Source organism: Wallemia ichthyophaga, assembly GCF_000400465.1.
Source record: "Wallemia ichthyophaga EXF-994 unplaced genomic scaffold scaffold8, whole genome shotgun sequence".
Taxonomy (NCBI): Eukaryota; Fungi; Basidiomycota; class Wallemiomycetes; order Wallemiales; family Wallemiaceae; genus Wallemia; species Wallemia ichthyophaga.
This window is the reverse complement of record NW_008806281.1, coordinates 453,181-474,423: the sequence shown is the minus strand read 5'-3', so window position 1 is coordinate 474,423 and position 21,243 is coordinate 453,181. Positions and strand designations below refer to the sequence as shown.

The 21,243-nt window shown below is 49.3% G+C and overlaps 10 protein-coding genes across 10 annotated transcripts; 5 read left to right on the top strand and 5 right to left on the bottom strand.

The window, feature by feature from the left end:
* Positions 1-56: 56 nt before the first annotated feature.
* Positions 57-1,307, top strand: J056_004633 (Ubiquitin thioesterase OTU1; the record flags this gene model as incomplete). Its single annotated transcript, XM_009269828.1, has 6 exons — positions 57-192; positions 245-586; positions 632-686; positions 759-935; positions 983-1,154; positions 1,218-1,307. The coding sequence occupies 6 exons, from the start codon at positions 57-59 to the stop codon at positions 1,305-1,307; spliced, it is 972 nt and encodes a 323-aa protein (XP_009268103.1).
* Positions 1,308-1,624: 317 nt separating this feature from the next.
* Positions 1,625-3,615, top strand: J056_004632 (Phosphoglucomutase-2; the record flags this gene model as incomplete). Its single annotated transcript, XM_009269827.1, has 6 exons — positions 1,625-1,681; positions 1,725-1,824; positions 1,869-2,563; positions 2,609-2,703; positions 2,750-2,844; positions 2,897-3,615. 6 exons carry the CDS (start codon positions 1,625-1,627, stop codon positions 3,613-3,615), a joined length of 1,761 nt encoding a protein of 586 aa, XP_009268102.1.
* A 75-nt stretch (positions 3,616-3,690) lies between these two features.
* On the bottom strand, positions 3,691-4,144 carry J056_004631 (uncharacterized protein; the record flags this gene model as incomplete). Its single annotated transcript, XM_009269826.1, has 2 exons — positions 3,691-3,699; positions 3,737-4,144. The coding sequence occupies 2 exons, from the start codon at positions 4,142-4,144 to the stop codon at positions 3,691-3,693; spliced, it is 417 nt and encodes a 138-aa protein (XP_009268101.1).
* Positions 4,145-4,899: 755 nt separating this feature from the next.
* On the top strand, positions 4,900-6,859 carry J056_004630 (Polyadenylate-binding protein, cytoplasmic and nuclear; the record flags this gene model as incomplete). The annotated part of the gene is made up of 8 exons (XM_009269825.1): positions 4,900-4,960; positions 5,009-5,047; positions 5,098-5,230; positions 5,290-5,466; positions 5,519-5,554; positions 5,606-5,668; positions 5,714-5,760; positions 5,808-6,859. The coding sequence occupies 8 exons, from the start codon at positions 4,900-4,902 to the stop codon at positions 6,857-6,859; spliced, it is 1,608 nt and encodes a 535-aa protein (XP_009268100.1).
* A 144-nt stretch (positions 6,860-7,003) lies between these two features.
* Positions 7,004-7,867, bottom strand: J056_004629 (Proteasome subunit alpha type-4-1; the record flags this gene model as incomplete). The annotated part of the gene is made up of 2 exons (XM_009269824.1): positions 7,004-7,143; positions 7,192-7,867. 2 exons carry the CDS (start codon positions 7,865-7,867, stop codon positions 7,004-7,006), a joined length of 816 nt encoding a protein of 271 aa, XP_009268099.1.
* A 157-nt stretch (positions 7,868-8,024) lies between these two features.
* J056_004628 (DNA ligase 3) lies at positions 8,025-10,631 on the top strand (the record flags this gene model as incomplete). The annotated part of the gene is made up of 5 exons (XM_009269823.1): positions 8,025-9,743; positions 9,787-9,904; positions 9,966-10,250; positions 10,299-10,356; positions 10,469-10,631. The coding sequence occupies 5 exons, from the start codon at positions 8,025-8,027 to the stop codon at positions 10,629-10,631; spliced, it is 2,343 nt and encodes a 780-aa protein (XP_009268098.1).
* A 144-nt stretch (positions 10,632-10,775) lies between these two features.
* On the bottom strand, positions 10,776-13,632 carry J056_004627 (Phosphoinositide 3-phosphatase; the record flags this gene model as incomplete). The annotated part of the gene is made up of 3 exons (XM_009269822.1): positions 10,776-12,485; positions 12,541-13,578; positions 13,627-13,632. The coding sequence occupies 3 exons, from the start codon at positions 13,630-13,632 to the stop codon at positions 10,776-10,778; spliced, it is 2,754 nt and encodes a 917-aa protein (XP_009268097.1).
* An 84-nt stretch (positions 13,633-13,716) lies between these two features.
* J056_004626 (Cell division control protein 73) lies at positions 13,717-14,757 on the bottom strand (the record flags this gene model as incomplete). Its single annotated transcript, XM_009269821.1, has 1 exon — positions 13,717-14,757. One exon carries the CDS (start codon positions 14,755-14,757, stop codon positions 13,717-13,719), a length of 1,041 nt encoding a protein of 346 aa, XP_009268096.1.
* A 96-nt stretch (positions 14,758-14,853) lies between these two features.
* J056_004625 (uncharacterized protein) lies at positions 14,854-17,286 on the top strand (the record flags this gene model as incomplete). The annotated part of the gene is made up of 3 exons (XM_009269820.1): positions 14,854-14,885; positions 14,933-15,440; positions 15,484-17,286. The coding sequence occupies 3 exons, from the start codon at positions 14,854-14,856 to the stop codon at positions 17,284-17,286; spliced, it is 2,343 nt and encodes a 780-aa protein (XP_009268095.1).
* Positions 17,287-17,384: 98 nt separating this feature from the next.
* Positions 17,385-21,164, bottom strand: J056_004624 (Kinesin-like protein KIF11-B; the record flags this gene model as incomplete). Its single annotated transcript, XM_009269819.1, has 4 exons — positions 17,385-17,399; positions 17,452-19,083; positions 19,140-20,151; positions 20,200-21,164. 4 exons carry the CDS (start codon positions 21,162-21,164, stop codon positions 17,385-17,387), a joined length of 3,624 nt encoding a protein of 1,207 aa, XP_009268094.1.
* Between the last annotated feature and the right edge of the window lie 79 nt (positions 21,165-21,243).

Here is a 21,243-nt window from a genome sequence, read left to right as displayed (position 1 = left end):
TGCACCGGCGAATCGGTGTAAATGATTTCCTGATCATCACCGTCGAGGAGATAGAGATGGATAGCGAGATAAAGCTGCGATTGAGATTTGCCGATGGAATGAGAATTTTTAGTATTCCCAGTAAATCCAGTTTGATTGAGTTGCTGGGGGTTATTGAGGGAATCAGCGGTGTGGCCATTGGTAGACAGGATTGTGAGTGGATGGCTAGCCGTTGATATTTTATTCGTATCTTATGCGATCCTAGTACGCATCGGATATCCCCCACGCTTACTCCAATTCGATTCGAACGATTTCACTAAAAACGCGTTGGATTTCGGTTTAAGCAGTGGCGAACAAATTATTTTGAATGATAAAGGCGGCGATAGTGCAGGTAGTGATGTGCGAGCTCATATAGAGACTGGAAATTCAATATCTAAGACACCCGTGACTCCCCCCACTCGCTCACCCGATGGTCACTCCGTCGAACTAAACACGGGAGATGGCTATCTAATACTCAGAGTAGTCCCTGATGATAACAGCTGTCTATTTTCCGCCATTTCGCTGGCTCTGCTTGGGTCTATAGACGAGAATTACATGATGCGGGGGAGTGAGTGAAGTTTTAAACCCTATTAACTCTAATCAATCCACAAAGTTGTTGCAAACACCATTCAAAGCGATCCAGAAACTTATAATGAGTCCTTTTTAGGGTGAGTTTTGGTCTACAAATCTCAGTTTCATTCAAATACACCGTCTAACAACAACTCTATTTTCCCTCACAGCCACAATCCAGCCGAATATGTCGAAGCTATCACCAGACCAGAGAACTGGGGCGGTGCAATTGAACTATCAATTCTCTCCCACGCATTCAAGACTTGCATAATCTCTGTAGACATTGCCACCCTCCGTAACGACGTCTACAATGAGGAATATGAGAACAGAATCTTTGTTATGTATTCGTAAGTTGAGTGTTTAGTGCTGCGTATAACCCTCACACATCGAACAGAGGTATTCACTATGACGCCCTATCTATAGCACCATCCCCAGACGCGTCTGTCGAATTCCACACCACCGTTTTACCATCTTTCACCGCTCCTCCTGACCTTCCAGATCCGCTACTAGAAGCATGTAAGCAATTGGCCTCGGAGTTGCGCCAGAAGCGCTATTATACGGATACTGTGAGTGCGTTGTGTTTTTATTACCCACACTCACCCCACATACGGTCATCTTTCACTCTCAAGTGCGGCGATTGTGGTCAAGCACTTGAAGGCGAGAAAATGGCAACAGCGCACGCAAAAAGCACTGGACATTCATCCTTCAGCGAGTATTAGCGAGTATACATTCTCAGAAACAAGATACATTTACTGTCTCACTTATCGTCTACGAGACACTAAATTTTCATGTGATTGAAGATCGCGATAATAGAATGCTACAGATGAACGGGGTGACTAGGTGTTGATTCTAGCTTTATTGTGTGTGAATAATGACATTTATATTTTGATATCCTGTAAACCCCTGTGTACGATACGCGCTGCGTTCCAAGGAGATTAGCATAGACAACAAGCAATTACTAACCATTAGAACATGTTTGAAATATTTAAGCCAATGTTGCTGGGACTTATTGAGACCTACCACGCTCACCATCGAAATGCCACAAAGCTCACGTATAGACGAATTAGTCGCAGAATGGCTCAGATATGATAAAGTGAGTCTTATAAAATTACTTTTATCCCGCCAACCTCCTTCAGAACCCAGAAACTCGCTCCGAGATTGAGCATCTCTGGGATGACGGCGAGTGGGATGAGCTCGACGCAAGATTAGGGCAGCGTATTGAATTCGGCACGGCTGGTTCGTCTCGGCAGCTTTACCGGCTTCTCTTACTCTCTATCCAGGCCTGAGAGCTAAAATGCAAGCCGGTTACTCGTCTATGAACGATCTGATCGTCATACAAGCTGCACAGGGGCTGGCTGCCCATCTTTCCACTCTACCAGATGCTCTCAAGAGAGGTGTCGTTGTAGGCCACGACCACCGCCACAACTCGAAGCGCTGGGCTGGTCTCACCACCCGTGCTTTTCTTAACCGTGGTTTCAAGGTGTATTCATATAGGGGTGTAGTACACACGCCACTCGTTCCCTTTGGCGTTAAGAAGCTCGGTGCCGTTGGCGGTGTGATGGTTACTGCCTCCCACAACCCCGCTCAAGATAATGGTTGGAAGGTCTACTACGAGAATGCTGTCCAGATTATCCCCCCTGTAGACTCTGCTATCGCTGACGCTATTCTCGAAAACCTCGAGCCGGAGGATGAGGCCTGGGATTGTGATACTGTGCGTGAACATCCTCTTTGCGAAGATAAGACAAACAACATGCGCTACGAGTATCACAATCACGTCGCAGCTCTCTTCCCACCAGAAGAAGCGGCCGATTTGGCCATCACGCATACTTCGTTCCACGGCAGTGCCGATCTGTCCATTGCGCGCGCTTTCGCCGTAACGGGACTGCCACCAATTATGACCGTCAGACAGCAACGGGATCCAGATCCAGATTTCCCTACACTCCCATTCCCTAACCCAGAGGAAAAGGGTGCTTTGGTGAGTGGATTGTGCGGATAGTGTACAGACGCTCATTTTTCACAGTCGCTTGCTATAGATACAGCAAACAAGAATGGCAGCCAGTATATTCTCGCTAACGATCCTGATTCTGATCGTTTCCTCGCTGCTGAGAAGATAGAGTGAGTGGTGTGTCTTGCAAGCTCAACACCCTACTGACAGAAATAGTCTCAACCAGTGGCATATATACACAGGCGACGAGTTGGGCGCTATCTTTGCATCGTATATTATTGAAGAGTACAAGAGGACGAACCGTCCAATGGGTGAGACAGGCAGTGTAGATACTGCTTTCTACTGACAAAGACAACGTCGCAGACAAAATGGCAATGGTAGCTTCGACAGTCTCATCTAAGATGCTCGGTGCTATGGCCACAGCTGAGGGCTTCCACTTCGAGGATACGCTAACCGGTTTCAAATACATAGGCAACAAGGCTCTCGAATTGGAGAAGAGGGGTTACGCGGTAGAATTGCTCTATGAAGAGGCTATCGGGTTCGGTTTGTCGCCGTTTATTAGAGATAAGGATGGCATTACTGCTGCTATTGCTTTCGTTCGTCTTGCTGCGAGATTAAACAGGAGAAATACGTCCGTCTTCGCTCAGTTACAGCTGCTTTATAAGAAGTATGGGTTTTTCGGTACACGTAATAGTTATTTCAAGTGCGGCGCAAATGATTTGAAAGAAAAGATATTCCGGGGACTGAGGGAGAATGATAGTGCCACCGGCTACCCAGCTCAATTGGGACCATTCGAGGTGGAAAACGTCAGGGATCTCACGGAAGGACATGCGTTTGACTCTAATCAGCCAGACAAAAAGCCAGTGCTGCCCGTGTCTGCTGGGAACATGATAACCTTTTACGGCAAGGCACAGAGCGGAGAGGCATTCGTGATGACAATCAGGACATCTGGCACAGAGCCGAAAATCAAGTATTATTTGGAAGTCAGCAGCAAGGACCAAACTACGATCGACGTGAAGCTGACAGAAGCCGAGAACGCACTGGCTAGCGACTGGGTCAAGACATCTGAGCTTGGTTTGTAAAAGGGATAATACATTCATTTGACCAATCTGAGGAGTCTATTGAAGAGAGAGGGGAGAGTGATAGGAGTGCTTTGTCTAGCGGAGCTGATTGGGATGTTAGATGGACTGGATAGAAAGCTACAACCCACGTAGCGTATCCACGCATGGACAGCCTATTCACGCGTCTCGCTGTGCGTGCGTTACTGTGAGTATTTTGACCTCTGACCGGCAAGCCTTGGCCATGTCTCCTGCCCTTGTAACTGCCAATCTGGCGGTGGTGGTCGATGTTCGCCCGCACGTCTCTTCTCAAATCAGCCTCCATTTTGAAATTGGAGAGGTAGTGCGTCTGTGGCAGCGCTGGGGGTGCAGACAGGAACGATGAAAGCTCCGTGACTGTGTGCTCTGGTAGCTGCCCAATCTTCGCCTTGTCGTGGATGGAGAGATATGCACAGATACGCTCGCTCGTCGTGAGCCCAATTCCATAGAACCTCGTCAGCGCTATTTTTACTAGTTTCTGATCTGGTAAATTCACGCCTAGCAGATACACCATCTTTCTGCGTCTTCACCGTCTTCACCGTTTGAGAAGACGTCCACGACGACGAGTCGGCTCGCGTGGCTGATGAAATTGAAATTTATGTGGAGTAATTGGGCTGTTTGGTATCACTCGCTGTTCTATCACTCCCCTTTACACCTTCCTCGCTAAGATTTTTCATCTCTCTTTTTTCCTGTATTTTCTATCTCTATTTCGCCCTGAGTCCTTGTCGATGTTCGTGCACGCCTCTAGCTGCTCGTTAACATCTGCACCGCTCAGTCTGGCAGATGCAATGACGTCGGCCGGCCTATTGGTGATCCAGAGGCTTATCGGAAGTTTCAGCATGCAAATGCGCCACAGCAACATTTTACAATTCTCTTCAGAGCTCCACGTTCCCAGATTGCGCTCGATGGCACTGTCACATTCACCTCCCAGGGCTTCCAAATTCGGGATTTACGTGTATGCTCCCAAGAAACTAAGCATAGCCCTCTCATATTTGCTAACAGAAGCTACACCCATCAACTCATTCGAAAATAGCGTATGTTTCTTTCGTTGAGAAAATTTTACGCCTCCCTATCATCAGATATGCCGTTCGAGCGCTCTTAAGAAAGCTTTAAGCGCGCGTAAAGACGTCGCTAGACCACAAGTGGACTTTTACGCACCCACGCTCTCATCAGCAGCCTTAATTTGTCGAGCACCCCAAATTGGCATGTCCAAATGCGCAGGCATAATCCCATGCCATATCGCGCAATTACTCCTTCATCCCTACTATCATGGCGTATCAGAACATTGAGGCTGACAGAACAATCCGCGTCGAGGGCATCAATAGGCTTAGTAAGTACGTCTGCTACGCACATACCCCACTAACACACCCGCTTCTAGTCAGCGACGAGACTTTTTATGAGCTTTTTAGCAAAGTTGGTGAGTGTGTTGTTTATTTAATATATCTCCACTCATAATCCCCTCATCAGGCCTAGTTGACTCCGTCTCGATGCACTTCTCCAGAGGAGCGAAATCCGGATATGCTCTTGTTGTCTTTAACAGAAACTGTGATGCAATGAGAGCGTCTGCAATGAATGGTGCCGTGCGTTGTAACGCTACCCTGTAAGTTGTGGGTTTGAGGATGAAGATTTGCACCTTTGTGACACAACTGACACGCTCAGTCAAATAAAGTATGAAGGAGATCTTGCAACTTTTGATGCTTCTCAAAAGATGATAGAGTCTGACTCTAATGATCGAAAGAACCTCTACGTGCTCAACATTCCACTGGATATGACTTCGGACGAGTTTAGAGAGCTCTTCATTCCATACGGTGTTGTCACCCATGCCGTTATACTCGCGTGAGTTGGAAGGAGTATGCCTCTGTCTCAGTTTGCTTACTCATCTCATTAGCATGCTGGATACCTCGTCTCGCAGACGTGGTTTTGTGTGAGATTTCATGCAGCTATCAAGACTCACTCACTCACACTCACACAACAGTGACATGTCAACTCCTCAGGAGGCTGCTGACGCTCTAAACCACCTGAATGGAGCTGCAATCAGGTCTGTTAGCTAGCCAAAATCTATCACACCTCACATTCCTCGCAGGACTTACACTATCGAAGTCTCGTACGCACTCATTCAACGCTCAGGATGTAAGTATCTTACTCAGCTTCCTCTACGCCTTCTCACTCAATCTCAGTTGACGATCGTGTCAAAGCTAGTCGTTCACTCAAGCACCGCGTCCCTGTACTCTCAAGCCGTGCTGCCAAGGAACCTACCAGCGTTCCTTCAAACGCAAATGTTTTCCCGCTCAATACTCGCAAGTCTTTGATGGACGGTGGTCTTGCTTCTGACTTTATGTCTCGCTCATACTCCCAGCCACAAGCTGATGTTAATCACGGTTTCAATCCATATGTATCAGCCTTTGCTCCACATGCGCCAAGCAACTCAGCACCATATGCTAGTCAAGTAGTAAGTCATGAAGTTTTAGAGAAACTTGACTATGTAGATGACTCAATTCAGACCAACCACATATGCTTAGTGATCAAGAATCTGCCAATCACAATAGTGAAGTCAGATTCAGGTCTTCGCTCATTCATTCAATCTCTTGGACCAGTCGAACCGTTTACAGGAAACATGTTCGCTCTTCCAGATTCATTGGTAGCTTCAGCTATTGTGAAATTTGTTTCACCTTCAGATGCAGCGTTAGTGATGCATGCCATTAATGGTAAGTATATTGGAGGTAACAAGATAGAAGTCACACACACCACCAACAGTCCGAACAAGCTTCAAGATGTCGGTTGGGGTTGTGGCCCACTTCAAGCACACGACAATAATACTAAGCAACGTAGATTCTTCTCAGAGCAACAACCATTAAAAGTACCAGCTATCGGAGAATCACCACGCTTTTTCAGTGCTCCTCATGACCGCTTTAACTTCGCACCAGTACCACAAACTAAGGGTGCTATTGGTGAGGAAAGGAACTCTTCCAACTCATCATTGGAGTCGTTGTTAGAGCGTGCAAACCTCGATGACGCGAAGAGACGCCAGCCACACTCACCTGAGACAGGCGAAAGCTCATTCAATGACAATTCGGTTTCTACGAATGAGGTGGCTACGCCAAACAGCTCTTCTAAACAGTTGAATATCCAGTCTTCACCGCTATCAGAAGTATCAATGTCCAAGAATAGCGCTGAGAAGGAGAACTTTCGAATTATCAACCGTCAAAGTCAAAGATTTCCAATTGATTAAGTAAAATATTACTGCTGGATTTCAATAAATATCAAATGATAACTTGGCCCAACTGAGTTGCTTTATAAAAACAAGATAATCAAACAAATAAAAATTTCACATCATGTCACGCAATTTACGTATCTTTAATAATTAAGTAAAACATCATGAAACGTCCATTCCTTCTTGGTCTTTCTTGTTTGAGAGGCCGACTTTTACTAGAAGATTGTCAATTTCGGGTGCTTTGAGAATCTGACCTTTTGGTTTTCCAGTTTTTGGGTCGAGTTTGAGGATAGCGAATTCGACTGAGAAGCGTGAGTGGGTGAGTGAATGGCTTTAAACACACTACAAACCTTTATCAGAATCTATTGTTGTTGCGTCCAAAGTTTTACCGAGAACTTTGCAAGCCAATTCCACAGCACCACATTTCGAGCCTTCAGTTTCATCATGTTGGTCAGGGGCAGGTGACCAAAGACTAACGCCGTCTCTGTAGTCCTGTTTAAGGAGAGACTGGGCGGTACCATTGTTTGCGCCTACACAGGTAGCCTTCCAGCCAGAGTAGTTACCTGACGGATCGCTATGGTATAGTTGGAAGCCATGGTGCATATCGTGTCCAGCATAGAGCAAAGAAACACCGAAAGGTCTAAGACCGCCGTATTGAGTGTATCCCTGCTTCAAATCGCATAGCCTCTGTGTGAGTTGTTCAACGGGGATGTTGTCGTCGTACGTGTACAAGTACTTCTGCGCCTGCATCCTCGAGTAGTTTACCAGCGAGTTGGCGTCTGCGGTAATACCAGCTACACCTGCGAGTATGTTGGCGTTGAGTTCGAATATCTTTTCGTTGCTAGCTTCAGCTTTGTCGAGAAGCTTTGAAGTTACGCGCTTCTCTGCGGCAAGGACAACGCCATCGCTGGCGAGAATGCCTATACAGGTGCCGGCGTGGCTGATGGCTTCCATTGCATACTCGATCTGGTAGAGTCTGCCTTCTGGAGAGAAGATGGTGGTGCGTGAGTCGTATCTGCGAGCCATTTTAATTTATTTAGAGGGATTTCACTGGCTGTTGGTGGTTGCTGTGAGCGAGCAACACGTAATCTTCTAATCTTCAATTAAAGTCTATTATATTTCAAGTGCCTTCAAGTGTTTATCAAGTGACTAGTAATTTTATTGTTTTCCTTCAATTCCCTCAATGCCCCCAGCTGATGATTTCGATGAGGCTATAAGACTCAGTCTCGATTCCTACAACGACGAGAAAAGAGAGAGAGAGGATTATGAGAGGGATCTCAAGCGTGTCAAGCTCGATAGCCAGCAGATGCTTCGTCGCGGTGGCGCTCATGCTCATGATCATGATTCCGTCATCGATAGCAGCCACGATGACGCACACACAGCACACAACCTACGTATCACCCAACCAATCACTTTCAAAGCATCTCCGTATTCTTTCCACCCACCCTTCCTTTCTCCCCCCATCAGATTCGATCTGTGGACTGATGCGTGTGTTCAATGCTCTTCCACTCGCTCACGCATTGAAATCACCAACATACTCACTAACTACTTCCGCATTCTTATTCGCAGTGATGTTGATTCCCTCCTACCCTCTCTCTGGCTCTTCTCTCATCAACTCGGCCCTCCGTATGAGCCCAACGAACTCGGCATTGGCGGCCACGTTCTCAACCGCTCTCTCAAGGATGTCACCTCTATTTCCCCCTCCAAACTTCGCCAGCTGCACCACAAACTCGGCGATATCGGCGACGTTGCCTTCGAAGCCACCCGCAACCGCATCTCCGTCATCGAGCCAAAGCCCCTCACTGTCGACGCCGTGTACTCCACTTTTCTCTCCATTTCGCAGCAGAAAGGACCCCGGTCCCAGGAAACCAAGACCAATCTTGTCAAAAAGCTCCTTGTCTCAGCCAAGGGTGAGCAAGCACGCTATCTGTTCAGGTCGCTAGTGCAGAATTTGCGCATTGGCGCTGTACGCACGACGCTTTCGACAGCATTAGCGAGGGCGTTCGCGATGCACTACCACGTCAGCATTGAGGAGAGCGAGATGGCAGAGGTGGTGGAAGCGACAGGAAAGCGCGCGCGAGATGGCGAGCACACGCGGCGTGTTGAAGAGAAGCTCACTGGTGCTGAGAAGGTGGTGAGGAGGGTCTACGCTCGCCATCCTAATTACAACACCCTTGTGAAAGCACTGAGGGAGAGTGGACTGGATGGGTTGGAAGATTCCGTGCCTGTTAGTGTTGGCACACCCGTACAGCCCATGCTCGGCGCCATCACCCGCTCCTTTGATGACGTTCTCACTCGTCTTCGTCACAGACCTTTCACAAGCGAGGCTAAACTGGATGGGCAGAGATGTCAATTGCATGCGCGTGTTCTCAGCGCTAGTGATACTCTTTCGGAAGAATACGTGTGTAAAGGTTGGAAATCATCGCCATTCGATAGAATTGGCGAACAGTGCATGGTGTGGATACGACTATTCTCAAGACGACTGGAAGACATGACAGAAAAGTACCCCGATATATGCCTGAGTGTGTTGGAGATGTTCAAAACAAACCCCTCCATCACGTCGTTTGTAGTGGATGCAGAAATCGCAGCTGTCGACGACACAGGCAGGGTGAGGCCATTCCAAGAGCTGGCAAACAGGAGCAGAAAAGCGGTGCAGATGGACGATGTGCATGTCAAAGTCGCCGTGTACGCCTTCGACTGTATGCTTTACAATGGTGAGCCGCTCCTCGACAAGTCGTTCAGAGAGCGCAGACAAACCCTGCGCACCAACCTCGCCCCCTTCACTTTCGGGAACTGTGCAAGGTGGGACCATGTGCCCTCTACTGATGACACGCATCTCGATGCTATCACTGCTTTCTTCCACCAGTGCATGTCGATGAAGGCCGAGGGAATAATGGTGAAGGTGGGTTTTGCGCGTTGTTTCTTCACCCGTCTCACACAATCAGTTGCTGGACTACTACGAGGAGGCGGAAGGAGATTACGGAGGGGACCACGATGCAGACGAAGACACGAAAAAGAAATCGCCTTCAAAACAGAAAGCCCTGCCAGCTACATACGAGCCTGGTGAGTGGGGAGCATAATGCATGGATATAGAAATCATCTTAAACCTAACAAAATACACTAGACAAACGCGCAGACAGCTGGCTGAAAGTGAAGAAAGATTACATAGCCGAGATAGGCGACAGCATGGATCTTGTCCCGATTGGTGCTTGGCACGGTATGGGGCGCAAGAACAAATTCTGGTCACCGATTCTACTCGCTGTGTACGATGACGATGAGGGTGCTTTCACTGCTGTGTGCAAATGCATGTCAGGCTTCAGCGATGCTTTCTACGATAGTCTCAATCGGGTTTATGCAGAAGACGGCCCTAATACTAGCAGCACACCTTTTGCGGGTGTGCAAGTCGGAGGTTGGTTTGTTTGTTTCGTTGGTTGCTGCCGTTTCTCACACACTACAGACCTCAATCCGGATATTCACTTCAACCCTTTCCAAGTGTGGGAATGTAGAGGTGCTGAGTAAGTAGCGTGTGCAGTATATGCAGTGTGTAGCTTGTAGTGCCCATTCGCATCTGCATCTGTATCTACACCTGCTTTTACATCCTTCTCATTGTCTTCTTACACACTCCAGTATCACACAGTCACCCGTATATCCCGCCGCAAAAGGTATGGTGGGGGAGAAGGGTCTTAGCATACGCTTCCCGCGCTTCATCCGTTGTCGGGAGGATAAGCATGTCGAGCAGGCGAATACGGCGAGCGATCTCGCACGTATGTATCAGTTGCAGGCAGAGTGAGAGGTTGTATTATTTGTATAGCATATAGTGTATAGTGTATAGTGTATCATTTGTTGTTTATGGAGCGCTTGAATTTACTTTATGAAGAGAGCAATGCATAGTGTATAAGCAAGTATATGTAATAGACATGCATTCACATGCACTTCACATGTACTTCACGCCTAATGGGTCTTGCTTTTGTTGGGAGTCAGTGTACTGTACATTTTCAAGCTTTTGCTTTTGTTGAGATTGCGTCTGTTTAGCTTGTCGTGGAGCCTGTATGCGGCTGGGAGGGTGATTTTGCAAGTGAGACAGTGACTGTGATGCTTTTTGAAGTTGAGGTTGAGTGTGTGCATCATGTTCCTTTCCCAAACCAAGCACATTCTCAACACTCAATGACTCTTTCAGCTTGTGCGGTATAGCAGCGCTCTCGTCTTGATTTTCTGGACCATCTTGATCATCTTGATCGAACAGGGTATCTACGTTAGTATTGTTGGTGGTGTAGGTGGGGGTGCTTCTGCCACTCGCACTTGTGCTGCCACTCCTACTGCCACCAGCTCGCAGCCGCGGTGGCAAGCTGTCGTCTTGCTTGGTTTTGCTCTTGCTCTCACTCCCACTCCCATCGTCACTCTCACCTACGCGCAGCCCACCGAACCGACTCTCCATATTGGCATATTCGCTTGCAAGACCAGCGCCGAAATGACCGAGATTGCTAACGTGCGTGTGCACGTGCGTACCCAGTCCACGAGCCATATTGGCAACGCCTGCCATGTTCATGTTCACATTCATGTTGCCCGACATCGGCTTAGTGAATTTAGAGAACATGCTCGTGTTGCTGGTTGTGTGAGAGGAAAGCGAAGGGGATTTGGAAGGGTTGGAGAGAAAACGATGTGTGGATGTGGACGGTGTGGAGTGCGTTGATTGTGTAGAGATGTTTGATGAAGGGGTGGAAGTGGAAGTGGAATTGGTTTTTGAAGACGATGCTGGAGCTGTAGCTGATGCTGCTGCTGCCGCCGCACTCACCCCACTCACTCCACTCTTCGACCAGCTGTCAAAGTAGGAAGCGAGTTGACCCGTGCTGCTTTTCCGTCCTGACGATGGCCCGTTATCGCCCTTAAGTCCCAGTCCACCTTTACCGACATTCGCACTCGCATTCAAGACAGGATCGTCAGCCGCCTTCTCGACAGTCTCGGCAGCATCCTGAGTAGTAGAAGTATCGCAGTCGGCCTGCATCCCAAACAGGCCAGTCCACCACCGTATTTGAGCGGGAGAAGGAAGCAGCACGCCCATATCCCCCTTAGAGCGCTCATCGAGGGTAGGGTTGTAGGAGGAATTAGAGAACTCCTCTCGCGTGCTATCATCTAGTATGTAATCCCAAACTGCAGAAGTGCTCTCGACGACAGGAGCGCGGTGCATGCCATCGAGTGGATCTGGAACGCGACGTGCACGTTCGCTATCTGCAAGAAAAGACCCGCTTGTGCAGCTGTACACTTCGCGCAGCAGCGCCAGCAAAAACCTGTCATTATACTCAAAACGCTCCGGATGCTGTCGCTGTATCTGCCATAAACAGTCGAGGAATTGCAGAAACACTGGACTGATTTCTTTGTGGGATTGACTCTGCGATTGTCCTGGAAAGAGGGAGAACTTGTCATGCATGTTCGCCGCCTCCCCTTCACGATCACGCGCTATCTCCCCGCTCACTTCGTCCGTGCGGTAGAATGGTCGATGCGTGTGGTGGCCACTGCGCTCGGCGAATTTATGCCCGAATGACACGAAGTCTTTCTCTATTAGCACTGCCAATCCTCGCTTGGTGCGGTAAAATGGATCGAGACAGATCTGCGCAAGTGATACAACTTGTGATGTGCGATCCCAGCCCTTGTTTGCTTTGTCAGCGGGTGCGTTGTGTAGATGAGAAGGAATCACTACTTACATCCGAGCAATGCACGAGGACATGGGAGGAATGCACGTGAATGTTCTTCACTGTGGTGAGTGTGCCTGCAAGAATTGCATGGATGTGTTTCATGTAACCGGATTTCTGCAGTGTGTTGCGAAGTAGGTGGTGGTCGATGGTGGTGCTACTGCTGCTATTGCTGCTGCTACTACCACCGCCACCCCGCAAACCAGCTGGATCACTCAGGCCAAGCGCATCCAGCACCCTCCCCAGGGAATCGCGGATTATGTGTATATTTTCAATCCCCAAATAAACTTTCTTACACTGTTTATAGTGATCCATGTTCTCGGTTCCGGCACCGTTAGCGAGTTGCGCCATGGCATTGGTGGTTGGACGAGCATCCATAATGAGATTGGTAGGTGTACTGCCATATGCACTCGCACTCTCGACATGTACATGCGACGTGAATATCGTCTCTATCAGCTTCTCGTCTTGGATTGAGCGCGCATTCTTGAGTCCAACGAGTGGCTGCGCAGAGCGAGTGATGGTGGCGTTGTTGTTCCAATGCATGTATGTCAATGTTGGTATGCGCTGGCGGGATCTATACCTCGATGCGTAGTTGAGGACGCTGTCAGATATTTTGGCAGGCACGACGAGTATGGCTGGGTAAGTCGGACAGAGGGAGTAAGCTTTGTTCATGTGTGTTATGCGCCACAATTTGTTATCTGCCAATCCCTGCCTGTTGAATTCGTCGATTGGGTCGTAAATGGACCAGCTGGATGGATTTGGTGGCGAGCTGCGATGGAAAGCGGGAAGATTGTATATGGACGGTCTTTTCAGAGCTATACAGGCTGATTTTAGAGCATTGTAGTACTCTTCAGCTGTGTGTGCGTCGTTGAAAGAGAGATGTAACGCAGAGAGATCACGAAGCCGAACAGCGAGAATTATGTTATCGAGAAGAGCGTGCTGTATTAGTGGCGGAGATATCTCTATGATTTGGTGGGCTATACGTATACACAGAGATCCGTTGGAGAGATGCGCAGTAGCAGGATTGTTGTTACAGATGATTTGAATATTCTAGAGTACTGTGAGTAACGCTTTCAAACTCACACACGCTCAACACACCTCCATCGCTGCCGACGTGTTTTGAGATGGTCGACGTCAGTGATAAAGAGGGAATCCAGGCAAATAATAAAAAATACATCAATACACAGGCTACACGGTTAGGAAAGGCTTATTGGTTGCTATCCAGCTGTCTAGCTGCCTCCAGAAGTTGGAGACGAGAGATTTGTCTGTGTGTCGCTTGTCCTTGTCGACAGCAAAGGTAGAAACATTCCAATCCTTTATATTTGAGTTTATAGATTCATTGCTGTAATGGAGGTAGACACCTTTAACATTCCTGAACAAATCACGGGGGTTTGACCACTTGTATAGCTTGAATTGCCATAATTGACCTGTGGTTACGACGCAAACGACCCTCTGCCAGGCATCAGGACCAAATTTGTTGAGAGTCTCTACAGAGTTGATAATGTACCATTTGCTGGTCTGCTCATTGGGTTTTGACCTGTAAATGGTAATCAAATCATCTACACTCTGTTGGTTATCTTTGGCCATATCTTTGGCGATATTTGAAGGGATAAAGGTGGCTTGGGATAAGAAAGGCTTGACGTTGTACATGGTGAGGAGGGAGGTTGGTGAGGAACTGAGAATGATGATTGGAGACAAGTTCTTTGGTTTGAGCTGGGGTTTTGAGACGGGTTTGGATGGCTTGTTATAGGATTGTAGCTTCTGTGCTATAGACTGTTGTAGATTGGTAAATAAGGCAGGCTTATGACCCCTCAAGCTGCTCAACCTATCATCCAGCTCAATCTCCTTCAACTTAATACGCTTAACCTTCTCCTTATCCTGGTTATTTGTTGTGTACCTTTTCTTATCAGATTTAGAGAGTAAGAAGTCAATTACAGACTTTCTATCCAAAGCACTAATGAAACCGACAGCGAGGTGCTTTGATTGCTTCATGTATTCGATGAATGGAAGGTGCTTGAGCGAGATGGCAATGATAAGCGTGTCGAGTGGGTACTCCTCGTCGTCCTTGTAACCGGTAAGTTTAACGGGGGTGTTGCGAGGGTAGAGAGTGTCTAATTCGATGGAGATAGCTTTAGTGATGTCATCAGTGTAATCGCCGTTATCAGATTTATAATTAATTTTGTTATTTTTATTTATCCTGTCTTTCAATTGGAGGAGTGGGGTGGACATGGTGGTTGAGAGTATCGATGGAGTTTAACGGGGATTTGGAGTATAAATTGAATAATAGGAAATGTCCTATTAAATTTCAACTCTCCAAGGCTATAAATGTATTCCCATCAACCAATTCACTTGACAGGGTTCAAACATTCAATCCATATTCAAGGCAATTACTAAATACAAGCAGTAGAAATGGAATTAACTTGTTAATATCACCAACCAATGAGAATGATCAGTGTCTTAACATTAATCTGATCAATTCCCTCAACAACTCGTCGATAAACCTCAATTCCCCGATTCTGCAAATTTCTTCTTCAAACTCAAATACCTTATCTAGATCGAGGTATTTGGGTCATCTGATAGCTGTTAAGACTAGGTTGGGTGTCATATTTTACAACTCTTCCAATAAGCACCTCGATCACATTCACACCTTCACCCACACTCACCCAATCTCTGATCTCTCTTTTAAAGACCTAAATTGCCTGCTAATCGACCCATACGATAACATTTTCAAGTTCAACTTCAATCCCCGCCTCAAATCACCCGCATCGATATCTCAATTACGTCATCATCCATACTACCATCAATCCTACGATAACAGATTTAGGTTGATTGATTTCAATCCCTATGATGAGGCAGCTGAGTACTCTTGTTTAACTGCGAATTCTCACTCTCTAAGCGTGATTGATTTTAGAGTGAGTGGATGTCTTACTATTGCTATCCACTCATCACCCACAGTCATCCATTTCGACTATCATCTACCAATCACCCTCAACTATCACTCACTTACTGTCCTCCACTGCATCCAACATACCTCTCACTGCTCTCACCACAACCGACCACATCCTTTTCTTCGACATACGCAACTTCTCCCAATCTCTCCTCTCTATACCCCACAACAGAGACTACGATAGAACGCTCTCTATTCATACTATCAATGGCCCTCACAATACCATCTCTGTACTCCTCTTCTCGGCCATCCACCCCCTCCTCTCCATATGGACTATTGGTGGCACTCCCTCCTTTCCCCGCTCTCTACACGCTCCATACGCCCACAAACTGCCTTTTCCTCCGATTGGAGGCTGGGCTGTGCATGAGCGAGGGCGTCAGTCTGAAGAGCACGACAGGGAACCCACCCGACATCAAACGCGTCAGCACACGCGCAACCAATCTCGTCGACTTTCTCGAGCCTCTTCCCGTGCACCCACACCTCAGCATCCCCCCCGTGAGCATTCCCAAATCTTGCAGCCTTCTCAACCACCCACACCCTCACGACAACCCACACCGCACCAAAACCCAGACACACTCTCCCAAAACACCGACGCCGTGTATGACATGTATCTACGCAGCCAAGGCGGCTCATTATCCTACGCCACACTCTTCACCGCTGACGCGGACGCCAACGCACCCCCTCTCGACATTCGCACCGATCCTGCTGTCTGGTCGCAAGAGGTAGATGGCTATTTCGGCGACGGGCTAGCCTCTATGCGCGAATATACGCTACGCGACATGACCAAGCAATGGGGGCTGATAAGTGGGGGTGGTAGTGGGGGTGCAACACTCGCACTACGCGACAAGCTCCCACTGCAACCATTCGCAAGTGCGGGTCTACAGGTGCGTCTAGCCAGCGAGGTGGAGATAGGGCAGAGGGAATGGGACAGGAATAGGAGTAACGACGCACATGCAGCTTGGTCTTACTCTATCCCACAATCTCTTCTACCCCCACCTCCCAGCTTCCCATATGCGGGCGACGCGGCGGGGGAGATTGTTCAGCGTCAGCTGCAGGGTGCATACAACGTATGCAGCAATAGACGGCCACATGACGTGCCAGCGGAGGGCAAGAGCGAGGGCAAACGCAATTTTGATGGGGGAGTCGCTGTAGGTGATGCTGGCGGTGTTGGTGCTGCCAATACCCCTACTGATGCCACTGCTTCTACTGGCGGACTCGTACAGGAGCTCACACGCGCAGCCTCTGCTATGAATATACACAACAGCACCCCCGTGCGCCCCTACACTTTCGGCGCACTGCGGCCGATGGTGACGCGCAGAAGCCAAGGGGACGAAGCACTTGCACTCGCACGCAATGATGCCATTGACGCTACTGACGCTGATACCAAACCCCCACTCAACACTGCCACTAACCTGCTTCTCGCTGAGTGGAGTGGCAGTGTGGATGCCTACAGGTACAGAGACCCCTATGCGGATTCTGAGGAGGGAGAGATGGGAATAGAGGGGCAGACGCAAATGCAGACCGATGTCCCTCCGCCTCCCTCGCAGAAGATAATGCGCAGACCTCCCGTCGTCTTGTCAACTGCTGCGCCTGGCGCACATGCAACGAGTGCATCGAATGCAATGAATGGTTCGCTCACACCTGCTCCGCAATCTCAGCCACAATCACACGCACACCTTCATTCTCCAGCCCTCACTCAGCCTTCCCAACCACCTTCGCAACCCAATCCTAGCACCCAGGTCGAGCCGGGCAGGTTTGGCGGTCGGCCTGTCGCTACCAAGAAGAAGAAGAAGAGAGTTGGCGGATTTTAAACATTAAACACTGAAAACATTAGAAAACATTGAAAATTTGCATTGTTTAAATTATATATATTATACAACACAGTATATTATATTACTAAGTGTGATTATCAAGTTGTTCGTTTCTATAAATAGGAGAAGGTGCCGCATCTAACGCATCTACTGCATATGTCGAACTGTGCGTCTCTTGGCAGGTGGCGCTTTTCCATTCGCGCTGTTTGCGTTGCCAGCATTATTACTACTGTTACTGCTTCTCGTGCGCGCTGTTCCAGGGACATCAGGAGCATTATTGGTGGTATTCGTTGATGTAGTGCGCAGAGGTGCTCTATTACGCGTCACGCGTGGGTTTCCCTGTGCAGAGGCGGAAGTGGAGGTGTAATTTGAATTTGATGTAGGTCGACGACTTGGCTGCGGAGCGCGACGGCCATTTGTTGAATGCGAGGGTGGGGGTTGAGGGGGTTGATAGGAATGAGGAAGTTCTGCGTCAACTACGCCTTCCCCGCCTTCTACACCTTCGATATCCACACTCTCCTCCGCTGATACCTTCTCTGGCACCCTCTCAACCTCCCTCTCAACCTCCCCACTATCCCCTTTCAGACTACTTAGCGTCTTCCTAAACATCTCTCCCGCATCTTCTTCCTTGCTCTCCTTTAACACACGCGCATCGACCGTGTATGCGCCCTCTTTGCGTGGCGACATCTCAGGCGGAGCCGAGCCCTGTCTGTCGGAGTCTGCGTGGGAGTGGGGGTGAGCGTGAGGCTGATTGTGAGCATTATTACTTTCACCATCACCAACTTCAACTCCATCAGCACCTCCCGCACCCCCTCCAAAACTCTTAGCCCGCTTCGGCGGACCACCCGTTACAGCTCGCAGCACATCGCCTCTGCTCTGTACGGCCTGCATGTCATATGCCCCATCGCCGACCCACTCCCTCTTGCGAGGAATGTTGGTGTTGCTACTGCCGCCCACACTGAGCGTCTGCATGAGAGCATCGAGAGAGAGTTCCAGCGAAGCGACAGCCCTGCCAACATCGTCCGCATGCGCCCTGCTATCGCCCGCCGCGGAGGCAGTGAGAGAGGACAAAGTATCGACATCTCCCTGCACGCGCAAGTGCACCTGTGCGACATGCTGCGCGACGCCTTCGCACACTGTGCGTGCATCCGACTGAGTGTGTTGGGAGAGGGAAGAGTAATTTTCGTGTGCGCTCTTCGCCTGTCTGCGCAGCTCCTCACCGCGCTCAACTATCTCGCGCGCTTGCAGTAAGCCATCTTGCTCCATCTGTCTGTGCATCTCTCCCGCACTGGCTCCATTATCGCGCAAGGCGGCCTGTACACCCTGCTGCATCTCGCGCGTCGCACGCCGCACACTGGCCCATACATCGCTCTGGTGCGTGCACTCGTCGTTCTGCGAGGAGGCATGGTGGCGCGTGGACTGAGTGAGCCGTTCGAGCGTGTGGAGGGTGTGCGAGGCGTGCGCGGCCGTGTCTTGCTGTGTACTGCACATGTGGTCGCGTACTGCTTCCAGGTGCTTGTGCCGTTCACCCGCTTCTTCCTCCTCGTACGAACGCATTGCGCGCGTTACCTCAGCCACTAGTGCGCGCGTACGCTCACTGCTACTCGCCTCACTGGTCGTAGCGTACGCTTGCAGTCGCGTCTGTGCCTCGCTTAGCCATCCCTCCACGCGCACAGAATGCCCCTCCATGTGCGCGCACAGGCGCGTCAGCTGATCCACATCTTTCTCCATCGCCGTCACTTTGGCGGTGGAGCGTTGCGTGTATTCGTAGAAAAGCTTATCTAGTCTGTCGTCCATCTGAGCAAGTGTGCATGATTAGTAATAGGCAAGGTATGATGAGCAACCCAACTCACTCCATGCAATTCTCTCTCCAGGAGTTGTGTGAGCGTGGTAGCAAATTCTGCACTGCTCTCCTCGAGTTTGCGCACAACCGTCGCCAGCATCTCGCTCACTCGTCCGCCTGAGTTAACAATAGAGTCGCACGACAGCTGGCTCGCTACGCTGCTCTCGTCTTCCATTGTAGCCAGGTGAGCGATGAGGTCGTGCAGCCTATGTGCAGACTCCCCCATAACGCTCTCGGCTAGCTGAGGGATGGAGTTGAGAGATGTGGCAAGCTCCCTCTTCCTGCTGTCCATCTCTCCCATCGCCTCGTCTATGAGACGGGAGTGGTTGGTGGATTTTTCGCTGCATTCACGTATCACTTGCGCAGTTTCCGAATGGTATTTGGAGAGTGTGCTCGCATCACTGACGTGCTCTGTCTGCTTCTTCTCCAGCATCCCATGCATGATATCCACATCGCTGTGCTCGTCGCGCGCGTGTTCCAGCCACTTCTGCGCTGCACTCCAATTCACCTGCTCACCTTTCTCGCGCACACCGTTAACCACCCGCTCCTCATCCACCTCCCTCGTCAACCCCTCCACTTGCTTCTCGAGCTTAGCAATAGTGTTGCGTTTGATGATAATCTCGTTGTCGGCGAGATCTAGTTTCTGAAGTGTGTGAAGGTGCTCCTTCTCTGCTGCTACAAACCCCTCACGATCCTTTTCGCATTTTTCTTTGTTGTCGACGAGGTGGTCGTACTGCGCTACTTTCTCTTTACTGAACCACATGCCGTTATTGTGCTCAATGCTCGCGCGGAATTCCGCCTTGACGCGCACATTCTCCGCTACTAGGTCATTGATGTAGGTATTTTTGCTCGTTTTCTGCTGCACCTGTGGCTTATTCTCAATAGATTTGGCTCGTAAGGCGTAGTCAAGTGTCGAGAGCGTCTCTTCGATGCTTGTCTTGCTTGGGGAGATGGTTGCAATAATGAATGTCTTGGTTTCACCGCCAAGTGAGTCTTGGAGAAGGCGGGTGAGTTTTGAGTCTCTGGAAAGTTGGGTGAGTCAAGAGCGATAGAAGAGACAGACCACTTACCTGTACGGAATGTAGGACTTATCAGCGGCCTTGTCGGACAATTTTTTGTTTCTGTTCCTGTCGCTGCGCTCGACGAGCCCGTTGATCACCCTGCCTAATGCGAGCAGACTGGCGTTGATATTGCCAGCCTCACGCGCTCGCAGATCAACAGCACCACTCCTGCCAATGTTTTCACTCCCTGCCAAATCAACCAGGTTGAGTTTGCCCACCTTGACAATCTCGTCGCCACGGTCCGTGTAGTCTTTAATGTGCACGGTGATGGTGAAGACTGAGTGTGATCTGCTCGAGTACTCGTTGCAGTTCGTCGAGGCTATCCTCCGCCGACGACTACCTCTCTCGAACGCCTCGAAAGCCATTTCAGCGGAATTTACGAGTGTTTCTTCGAGACCCTGTATAATGACGCCGCCTCTGCCTTTAGGATCGCCGAACATTTTAAGCCCGTCGCCTGAGTTGGTGGAGGATGTGGTCTGGGGTGGTTTATAGTTGAGGCTGAGAAGATCGCGCAACTCTTCATTGTATAGCTCAATATAGGATACGCGTACGGAGCATTCAGCGTGCTGGGACTCGAGTTTGTTGAATATGCTGTGCAGCGCGCGAGGGATGATACCTGCACCGTTGCTTATATCAGATCTGTCAGAGGGGTTGAGAGCAGCGGTGTCCTTCTCGTCCATCGACATGGTGTAGGTTTTGCCAGTGCCAGTCATACCGTACGCGAAGATGGTGCAATTGAAGCCCTGCAGCATTTCATCTACGATGGGAGCACCGACGTCCGCGTAAAGCATGGCCTGGTCTGATTGGTCACCGAAGACGTGGTCGAATGTGTACGCCTTCTGCTGAGAGGTGGAGTGTGTGCTGTCTATAGTCACCGTATTCCCGCGTAGCCCGTCTGTAGATAGGATCTGCGATTCGCCGGGTTTAAGTGGCCGACAGCGCACAGCGACTTGGATATTGTTGTTGTTTGGCATTGGATTTAATAAAGAAATTAAATTTATCCAATTATCCAATTATCCTCGCTGCTGCTCTTGTTGGTTGGAGTTAGAGGAG